The sequence below is a fragment of the Hemitrygon akajei genome, chromosome 8 (genome assembly GCF_048418815.1).
Source record: "Hemitrygon akajei chromosome 8, sHemAka1.3, whole genome shotgun sequence".
NCBI lineage: Eukaryota > Metazoa > Chordata > Chondrichthyes > Myliobatiformes > Dasyatidae > Hemitrygon > Hemitrygon akajei.
Genome location: NC_133131.1, coordinates 52,607,519 through 52,618,671, shown reverse-complemented (window position 1 = coordinate 52,618,671; position 11,153 = coordinate 52,607,519). Strand labels below are relative to the sequence as shown.

The window sequence follows — 11,153 nt, the reverse complement described above, 5'->3', positions numbered from 1 at the left end:
CCTACACACTCCCCTCTCCCTCAGCAACCTGCACACTCCCCCCTCCCTCAGCAACCTACACACTCCCCTCTCCCTCAGCAACCTGCACACTCCCCCCTCCCTCGGCAACCTGCACACTCGCCCCTCCCTCGGCAACCTACACACTCCCCTCTCCCTCGGCAACCTGCACACTCGCCCCTCCCTCAGCAATCTGCACACTTCCTCCTCGCCCACATCCATTGCACGATCCAGACACCCATTTGCCCACTTCTGCCGCTGCCCCTCCAGCGCCTTACGCACTGCTCCGGCCAATCCGCGGCCGCCACGTCAGAGCTCGGCCCAGGCGGCCAAGCCGGGTCTTTACGGGCGCCATGCGCTGTTTGAGCCTCCTGCTGCTGCTGCTGCTGTCGCCGTTGCCGCCTCCGGGGGTGGCCGGGACCTTGGCAGGTGTGTGGCCGGTGGGAGCAAGGGTGGGTCCCCAGGCGGCGAGGAAAAGGGAGCGAGCTATCCCGGCATGAGGCGTGTCGGGGTGCCCACAGCAACGGGTTTGGGGGAGGGTGGGGTTTCCTAGCAACGCGGGGAATGGGAGTCGATGTGTTCCCGGTGGGTCACCCCCACCGGAGAGATTGAAGCTGGCCTATGGCCGAATGCGTAATCCCAAGTGACACCACAGGGTAGGTCTACAAAACATCTTTAACACTCAGTCAGCATCTGTGAAGGTGGAAAAGTTCGTGTTTCAAGTACACGACCCTTGGTCAAACTGGGCAGAGGGGAAGCATACTCGTTTTAGGTAGCAGAGTAGGGTGAGGGGGCTTGTGCTGCAGAGAATACCTTGGCAATTCATCTGGCTATTTTACCTGGATTGGATTTATGAGGAGAGATGGCATAGCTAAATTTTGGAGGGAGGTGCTGCTGATAGAAGTACATAAAATAGAGTATATCGTCAACATTGTTCCCCATATTAGGTGTATGAAAAACAAGAGGTGTAGTTTTAAGATGAGAGGAATAAATTTTAAGAGATCTCCATATGGAGATATCTGGAATTCACTGTCAGAGATGGTGGTTGATCAGGTATAATTGCAAACTTTAAGACGGCAGATGCGTAGAAGTATATAGTACTAACATGACAAAATGGCGTTAGTGTAATGGATGGTAGGCTGAATGGTCTAAGCGCTACAATTCTGACTCAGATAAGGGAATGTCTGATACATTAAGACTAGATGAATTATTGTTGCAGTCAAAATCAGAATAGGCTTTTTTCCCCTGTGAAGTTTGGTGGTCATTCCTACCTGTGGCCATCAAACTTTACAACTCCTCCCTCGGAGTGTCAGACACCCTGAGCCAATAGGCTGGTCCTGGACTTATTTCCACTTGGCATGACTAACTTATTATTATTTAATTACTTATGGTTTTATATTGCTATATTTCTTCACTATTCTTGGTTGGTGCGGCTGTAACCAAACCCAATTTCCCTCAGGATCAATAAAGTATGTCTGTCTGAAATACAATGCTAATATAAAGTATTGGGGGGGGGGGATACTGAGCTAAAATAATGATTTAATAAATTGGAGTCCAAAAGGCTGCACATGTCCAGATGGAACAGATCTTATGTCAGTGTGGAAGGCTATAGTCAGAAATATCAGGTTGGAGTGGGGATGGTGAATTAATGTGGTAGGCAACAGTAAGCTGAGGACCACCCCTGCAATTCCTCCCAGTCTGTTTGGTTTCTCCAGTATAACAGTGAATAGAATACACCATACTGGAGGAAGTGCCGATGAATTGCTGCTTCACCTGGAAAGACCGTTTGGGATCCTGGATGGTGGGGAAGGCAGAAGTGAGAAGTATTTCCTGTTGTTGCATGGGGAAATGCCATAAGACGGGATGGGGGTTGAAAAGGATCCTGGTCAATATGGGCCCAGTATTGAAATCTTGTTGGAGCAGGTAGAAATTGTAAAGGATGATGTGTTAATTGTAGAGGCTGGTGGAGTGGAAGCTATGGACCAGGAAACTCTCTGCTTGCTCTATCTAGAAGGAGAGGGAATGAGGTGTGGAAAATAGGAGTGGTTCAGGGTTCTCACAATGAGGGGGAGTAGCCATTATTCAGGAACTTGGAGGGATATTCTCTTGGTTCCAGTGTTGTGGGCCAGAGGTGACAGTCTCAGAGTAATGGTCAGCCATTCAGGGGAGGTGAGAAGAAATGAAGTGCTGGAATCTTCTACCTGAGAGGAATGTGAAGGCACAGTCACAGAACAGATTGCTGTATTTTAAGGGAATCAGAGGATATCCTGACAGTGGCGCTGCAGTAAAAGATTAGCCATGAACTTATTGAATGGCTTGCTCCTGCTTCTACACTTATGTTCTTTCTCCTTTTGTGACAATTGTAGATGAAGATCTTGTCAATTTGCCTGGTGGAAGGTTTCGCATGGGCACGAATGAGGCCGATGCCAGGGATGGAGAAGATCCTGTCAGAGAAGTAGCTGTGAAACCATTTGCCATAAGTCAGCATCCAGTCACTAATGCAAAATTTAGGTTAGAAAAAATATGTAATGCTTATTGAAATATTTTGCTTTAAATAATTTCTAGATAAGCAATTCTGTGGCTTAGGGGAAACTGTAAAAAATGAAATCCTTACCCAACACACACTAAATGCTGGTGTAACGCAGCAGACTAGGCAGCATCTATAGGGAGAAGCACTGTCGACGTTTCGGGCCGAGACCCTTCGTCAGGACTAACTGAAAGGAAAGATAGTAAGCTCTTACTATCCTTTCAGTTAGTCCTGTCGAAGGGTCTCGGCCCGAAACATCGACAGTGCTTCTCCTTATAGATGCTGCCTGGCCTGCTGCTTTCCACCAGCATTTTGTGTGTGTTGCTTGAATTTCCAGCATCTGCAGATTTCCTTGTGTTTGCTTTTCAAATTCTTACCCATGTCATTTTGTGAGCGATAATGCTCGAGTTAATTAAATTCATGTCCATGTTTATTTTTTGACATTTATCGTCCACGCGTTTCCACCAAAAAGTGAATTAACAATAACATTATACTGAAATAATTAATGAAGGCCATGGAAATATAGAGATTTATATCACATTAAGATTTCTTAGGTTCCTGGATGGTGAGGAGAGCCGAGTTGAGGGGACACATATCTCCTGTGGTTGCATGTGGAGTACCATAAGATAAAGGAGGTTGGAAGAGTAAACCTGGCCAGCTATGTACTTGTTAAGTTTTTTCTACAAAGAGCTTTTTAAGATATCCCTCCATTCCCAGCTTTGCAGGTTACATTTCTTCAACTGGTGATCCAGATTGCATTTTAATATGTGGATGGTTTTTCCCTCACCCCTGTAAGCAGTGAACTACAGATTCCTACAGCACAAAGGTGCAGCTTGTAGATCCGCTGCCTCAGGATCAGTCCTGATCTTGGGTGTTGTATGAGTGGAATTTGCACATTTTCCCTGTGATTATGTGGGAATTCCCAGTTCCTCCCACACCCCAGACATGCTGATTGTTGGGTTAATTGGGCATTGTAAAACTCCCCAAGTTTGTCAATGAATGGTGGAATTTTGGAGAAGATGAATGTTGGAAGAATGGAAAATATTAGGATTATTGTAAAGGCATAGTTGATGGCACAGGTTCAGTGGGCTGAGACCTGTTTCCATATGGTTATCCCTCTATATTAAATCAATGTTATTTATTTTTTGACCTCTATGAAAGGAAATTATTATACCTTGTTCACCCAGTCTCAAGCTCTCATTTTTATGAACTTCAGTCAAATCTCCCTTCACTTCTATTTTCCAAACAAAAGAAGCTTAGTGTAGTCCACTTCTGTTCAGTAAAATTTGGGTGGCTCACTTAACAGCAGGTAGTATCCACTCTGTCAACTCCTTTCTACCTCCAAGCTTTAATACTCTGTTATTAAACCTCAGTATTCCTCCCATCCAATGTTTTCTTTTTGTGTACATATCAAGATTCCGTTTAGGAAAAATGAAAGTAATTACAACTCAATTATTTTGTTTCACTGTTTTTTGGTTCACTCTATTCAAAAGTATTGGAAAGCAAATTTCCAACCAAATAATTATAAAGTTTGATAAACTCTTTTTGCCTAACAGCCTAAATAATTTATAATCAAACTTGTGTTCTGTTGTATTTCATTACCAAAAAATGTGACGGAATATGTAGATTCCAAAATCTCCTGCTGTTTAGGCTGAACTGAAGGAGCCGTTTTTTCTGTGTAATTCCAGCAGTGGAGTCAAATTTGAACTCTGTGCCTTGGAGTACTGAGGGGAAGATCAGCCTGGTACACATTGCTGGAAGTAGGTGCTTGGTTCTATGGGATAAGTTGGCTAGTAGTGCTGGTGCCTCGCAGGTCCATTGACCTGGGATCAATCTGTGAAGCTGTCTGTATGGAATTTGCACATTCTCCCTGTGACTATGTTTCCTCCAGGTGCTCTAGTTCTTCCCACATCTCAAAGATGTGAAGATTGGCAAGTTAATCTACTACCACTCCCTGGCTTTTCCCTCAAAGCTAATGTGTAATGTCAACCTGCGCAGCTTCATTGAGCATCCTATGGACTCGGACGCCAAGATTCCTCTGATCCTCCACACTGTCAGGAGTCTTACCATTAATACTATATTCTGCCATCATATTTGACCTACCAAAATGAACCACCTCACACTTATTTGGGTTGAACTCCATCTGCCACTTCTCAGCCCAGTTTTGCATCCTATCTATGTCCCGCTGTAACATCTGACAGCCCTCCGCACTATCCACAACACCCCCCAACCATTGTGTCATCAGCAAACTTACTAACCATCCTTCCACATCCTCATCCAGGTCATTTATAAAAATCACAAAGAGTAAGGGTCCCAGAACAGATCCCTGAGGCACTCCATGCAGAATATGACCCGTCTACAACCACTCTTTGCCTTCTGTGGGCAAGCCAGTTCTGGATCCACAAAGCAATGTCCACTTGGATCCCATGCCTCCTTACTTTCTCAATAAGCCTTGCATGGCGTACCTTATCAAATGCCTTGCTGAAATTCATATACACTACATCTACTGCTCTTCCTTCATCAGTGTGTTTAGTCACATCCTCAAAAAATTCAATCAGGTTCATAAGGCATGACCTGCCCTTAACAAAGCCATGCTGACTTTTCCTAATCATATTATACCTCTCTAAGTGTTCATAAATCCTGCCTCTCAGGATCTTCTCCATCAGCTTACCAACCACTGAGGTAAGACTCACTGGTCTGTAATTTCCAGGGCTATCCCTACTCCCTTTCTTGAATAACGGAACAACATCCGCAACCCTCCAATCCTCTAGAACCTCTCCCGTCCCCGTTGATGATGCAAAGATCATCGCCAGAGGCTCGACAATCTCCTCCCTCGCCTCCCACAGTACCCTGGGGTACATCTCATCCAGTCCAGTCGACTTATCCAACTTGATGCTTTCCAAAAGCTCCAGCACATCCTCTTTCTTAATATCTACATGGTCAAGCTTTTCAGTCTGCTGCAAGTCATCACTACTATCACCAAGATCCTTTTCCATAGTGAATACTGAAGCAAAGTATTCATTAAGTGCCTCTGCTATGTCCTCTGATTCCATACACACTTTCCCACTGTCACACTTGATAGGTCCTATTCCTTCATAACTTATCCTCTTGCTCTTCACATACTTTTAGAATGCCTTGGGGTTTTGCCAAGGCATTTGCCTGCTTGCCAAGGCCTTCTCATAGCCCCTTCTGGCTCTCCTAAATTCCTTCTTAAGCTCCTACCTAGTAGCCTTATAATCTTCTAGATCTCTAACATTACCGAGCTCTCTAAACCCTTTGTAAGCTTTTCTTTTCTTCTTGACTAGATTTATTACAGCCTTTGTACACCACGGTTCCTGTACCCAACCATAACTCCCCTGTCTCATTGGAATGTACCTATGCAGAACTCCACACAAGTATTCCCTGAACATTTGCCACATTTCTTCTGTACTTTTCCCTTAGATCATCTGTTTCCAATTTAAGCTCCCAATTTCCTGCCTGATAGCTTCATAATTCCCCTTACTCCAATTAAATGTTTTTCTAACTTGTCTGTTCCTATCTCTCTCCAATGCTATTGTAAAGGAGATAGAATTATGATCACTATCTCCAAAATGCTCTCCCACTCAAAGACTGGTACCAGAGTACCAGTACAGTTAGAGGAAAACTTGCTGAGATAGATGTTGGTAAGGCCTCAAAGTCAGGAATCAAAAGGTAGAGCACAGTGGGACTAGTATCCTGAGCTGCATACATTTCAATGCAAGAAGTTTGTGTAGGAAAGGCAGGTGAGTTCAGGGCATGGATCAATACCTGGAATTATGAGAGTGGGGAAGAGGCGGCTGGCTCACAAATAAAAAAAAAGCTAGGAGACAGTGTGTGAGGGAGGATAGGCAGGTGATAGAGAAGGGACGCATTCAGACCGAAGGAGTGTTGTGAACAAAGCAGATGAGCTTAGAGCATGGATCAGTACTTGGAGATATGATGTGGTGGCCATTACACAGACTTGGATGGCTTAATGACAGGATTGGTTACTTCAAGTGCCGGGTTTTAGATGTTTCAGAAAGGACAGGGAGGGAGGCAAAAGAGGTGGGGGCATTGCACTGTTGATCAGAGATAGTGTCATGGCTGCAGAAAAGGAGGGATTGTCTACGGAGTCTCTGTGGGTGGAGGTTAGGAACAGGAAGGGGTCAATAACTTTACTGGGTGTTTTTTTATAGGCCCCCCAGTAATAACAGGGATATTGAAGAGCAGATAGGGAAACAGATCCTGGAAAGGTGTAATAATAGCAGTGTTGTCATGATGGGAGATTTTAATTTCCCAAATATCGATTGGCATATCCCTAGAGCAAGGAGTTTAGATGGAGTTTGTTAGGTGTGTTCAGGAAGGTTTCTTGACACAATATGAAGATAAGCCTACAAGAGGAGACGCTATACTTGATTTGGTATTGGGAAATGAACCTGGTCAGGTGTCAGATCTTTGAGTGGGAGAGCATTCTGGTACTCAGTGCAGCACTAACAAATCTTCCTGCTAGGCTATTAGTCCTCTTCCAGTTCAGCTGCAAACCATCTCTTCTGTACATGACCCACCTTCCCTGGAAGAGAGCCCAATGCTCCAAAATTCTTATGCTCTTTCTCGTACACCAATGCCATAGCCATGTGCTAAGCTGTCGAATGTACCTATTTCTGACCTCACTAACATGTGGCACAGGTAGTAATGCTGAGGTCACAACCCTGGAGGTCCTCCCCTTTAACTTACCACATAACTCTCTGATCTCCCTTAGCAGAACCTTGTCACTCTTCCTATCTATGTCTTTGACATCTACATGGACCACAACTTCTGGCTGCTCACACTCCTACTTAAGAATGCTGAGGACTCAATCCACGATGTCCCAGACTTTAGAATCTGGGAGGCATCCAGGAATTTCATTCTCATCCACAGACCTCCTTTCTTTTCCCCTAACTACAAATCCTAACCCTAACCTGGACTATCACTACAGCTCTTAACCTTCTGAATTGCAGAGTCAGAGTGCCATAGAGCCAACTGCTGTGACTTTCCTCTGCTAGGTCATCACCCCCCAAACGGTATCCAAAGGGGGATGGCCACAGGGGTGTTTAATCACTTTCTCCTTCCTGACTGTAGTGAATAGGGCTGTAGAAAAGGCTTTAAACTGAATATTGTGGGGAGGTGGGAGAGGCATGGGAGGTGCCTGTGAAATTTAGAACATTAAAGAGAACGGTCATAGTTATAATGCAGAGTAGTAAAATGGGCCAGAATGTGTCAGGAAGTGACAGACTTGTAAGCTTATACCCACAATTAGTGTCAGAGCAGGGGAAGATGGTACAAAGACAAAATTAAAGTATAAGATGATGAGAGGCATTGATCATATGGATAGTCAGAGGTTTTTTCCCAGGGCTGAAATGGCTAGCACCAGAGGGCACAGTTTTAAGATGCTTGGAAGTAGGTACAGAGGAGATGTCCGGTAAGGTTTTTACGCAGAGGGTGGTGAGTTCATGGAATGAGCTGCGGACGATGGCGGTGGATATGATAGGATCTTTTAAGAGACTCCTGGACAGATACATGGTGCTCAGAAAAGTAGAGGGCTATGGATAACCCTAGATAATTTCTAAGGTAAGGACATGTTCAGCACAGCTTTGTGGGCCGAAGGGCCTGTATTGTGCTGTAGGTTTTTTCTATGTTTCTAAAGGCTCTTTTTCTGAATGTGCCTGGCAGTTGTGAAAAGGGCGGAGAGTGAATCATCCCTCTCGTGGAAATAGTGGTGGAGCTATGGATCTCTGCCTGAAAGACTGGTGGAGACTTAAACTTTCAGTGTAGAAAAGCCCTTGAAATGTTATGCACGTATCATTATAACCTGGGAGTTGTGCTATGAATATTGTAAGTAGCTGCTCCTTTGCTTGCATGGAGAAAGTGGGTTTAACTTCATATTCCACAGCCTATGGACACACTTTCAAGAACTCTACCACTAATTTTCTCAGTATTTATTTACTTATTATTCGTATTTGTGCAGATTGTCTTGCACATTGGTTGTTTGTCAGACTTTGTGTAGTTTTTCTTTGACTCTAGTGGATTTCTTTGTTCTACAGTGAATCTCAGGGTTGTATATGGTGGCATATATGTACTTTGATAATAAATTTACTTTAAACTTACTTTGAATCCTTTTACTGAGGGTATTAAGATGCTGAGAGTGCAGATCCTGAGATGGCTGATGCCCATGTAGGCTAGGACAATATGTTTCTTGGGTTACAGCTGAGTTGAATGATTTTTACATATTCCAAAACACCTACTTTCAGTTCTGCTTACTGGGCTGATCTCCCATTGCTCGTCCAGGCACTTGTGTCTACACTGGCCGTGGCTGAGATTACAGACAAAAATTGCATTCAACTGTGAACAGAGGAAAATGCTGTATTGCAATTGATGATATGATACAGTCGATTACCAGTCTGCAATCATCATTATTTAGTTTTTGGCATTTTTGCAATTTGTTGCAGAGAATTTATCAGATCACAGAAGTACAAAACAGAAGCAGAGACATTTGGCTGGAGTTTTGTATTTGAAGACTTTGTTTCAGAAGAACTGAAAAGCAAAGTAACACAAACAATCGAGGTGTAGTAATTTCTTCTTTGTTCCCTTTCCCAAATGTGTGCAAAAAGAATATTGTCGTGAGCAATAAAGGAACTGGAAATATATATTAAAGCTTGGATCTGGATTGGAAGGAAGGAATGGGGGTAATCTTGATGAGTCTTTTACTCTAAGAGTATTGAAATGGATAAAAGATGTTTGCCTTTAATCCATTATTGAAATGGATAAAGGCATGCATTTTCATGAATATTCCATCCAATCAGTATCACCAAACCTGCCTTATAGCATGGTACTCTATCTCTGAAATACAAGGACAAACCAGTGAATTTCCAGGTACAGGTTTCCCCTGCTATCTGAAGGTAGAGCGTTCCTGTGAAACCGTTTGTAAGCCGAAATGCCGTAAAGCAAAGAAGCAATTACAATTAATTTATATGGGAAAAATTTTTGAGCGTTCCCAGACCCAAAAAATAACCTACCAAATCATACCAAATAACACATAAAACCTAAAATAACACGAACATATAGTAAAAGCAGGAATGATATGATAAATATAGAGCCTATGTAAATTAGAAATATTGTATTACAGTGTAGTTTCACTTATCAGAATCTGGAAGACAGCGAGCCAAAATCAATTTGGAGGAAAAAAGATCGGCACATACACGCCTATGCAAGTACACACATGCGCACACAACTGCCCGCACAAGGCTTCATGGTCATGGTAGTCTTTCTCGGGGTAAACACACGTATAAAGCGGGTGTCTTTTTTTCGTAAAAGTGAAAACCCTCTTTGGTTAGCGAAAACAGGTACTAATGTAGGTCTTTTGTAACAATGAGCTGTCGTAAAGCGAACGTTCGAAAAACGGGCCACCTGTAATTAAAATATGATAATAATTACAAAATTTTAGATGCCGGACATCTGAAATAACAGCAAACTGTTAAGAGGAAAAAACCCTCTTTGTTTAGCGAAAACTGGTACTAATGTAGGTCTTTCATAACAATGAGCTGTCATAAAGTGAATGTTCAAAAAGCAGGGGCCACCTGTAATTAAAATATGATAATAATTACAAAATTTTAGATGCCGGACATCTGAAATAACAGCAAACTGTTAAGAGAAAATAAAGTTTATCTTTCAGGTCAAAGGTACATGTTCAGAATCGACAAAGTGCTGCTTATTTTCAATAAATTCTTCAAAGTCAGGATTAGTGGTGGCAGAATCTGCTAGAACTGAGGCGATTTTGGAAGAGTTCATGGATGTTGTCAGGTCTAAATTCAATAAAATACAATGAAGGAAAAAATACTGAGAGAAAATAGTAGATGTATTTAATTAAAGGTATCAAATTCAGGCCTTGAAGTATGAAAGGTCTGAATACTCAGGATATTAAATTTTCACAGAACAGTATTCATCTAAGTAAATAAAACCTTCTGACACATTGTTAAAGATGGGCAATATCTGTATTGGTTTGTTATGCTGAAATCTGGATTCTAGTAATTGGAAATGATAGAAAATTATGAATGGAATAGAAAAGGTTCTTCCTGAAGCAGGTAACCTTTTGAAATGTGCCTGTGGATTGAGGAGTTGTTTACAGTATGAAAGTAGACTTGGGTTGTAGAGAGGGATCACTGTTTTGGTCAAATGGCAGATGGAGTTTAATACAGAGAAGTGTGAGGTGTAGCAGTAGTGAAGCTAGAATATGCACCATGAATGTTCAGGTCTTCAGGAGCATTGAGGAACAGAGAGACCTTGGAGTGCAAATCCATTGATCCTTGAGTATGGCAATGCAGATAAAGACCATAAGGCATAGGAATACAATTAGGCCATTCAGCCCATTGAATCTGTTCCACCATTCCATCATGGCTGATTTATTATCCTTAACCCCATTCCCCTGCATTTTCCCTTACTATGCCCTTTGATGCCCTTACTAATCAAAAACCTAACAAAGTCCTGATGAAGTGTCTAGGCCTGAAACACTGATTGTACTCTTTTCCATAGATGTTGCGTGGCCTGCTGAGTTCCTCCAGCATTTTGTTGCTTATGTGTCTGCAGATTTTCTCTTGTT

General features: G+C 42.8%; 1 protein-coding gene across 2 annotated transcripts in view; it reads left to right on the top strand.

The window, feature by feature from the left end:
- Positions 1-310: 310 nt before the first annotated feature.
- The window catches only part of sumf2 (sulfatase modifying factor 2), a 60,684-nt gene continuing 49,841 nt past the window's right edge, over positions 311-11,153 (top strand). Inside the window, exons 1-3 of one of the 2 annotated variants that reach the window (XM_073053876.1) lie at positions 311-426; positions 2,364-2,508; positions 9,007-9,121. In XM_073053876.1, coding sequence (XP_072909977.1) covers positions 351-426; positions 2,364-2,508; positions 9,007-9,121 — 336 coding nt within the window. In that variant the 5' untranslated portion in view covers positions 311-350. Of the gene's footprint in view, positions 427-632; positions 654-2,363; positions 2,509-9,006; positions 9,122-11,153 lie in introns of those variants that run through there. The other variant, XM_073053877.1, reaches the window with a different exon arrangement.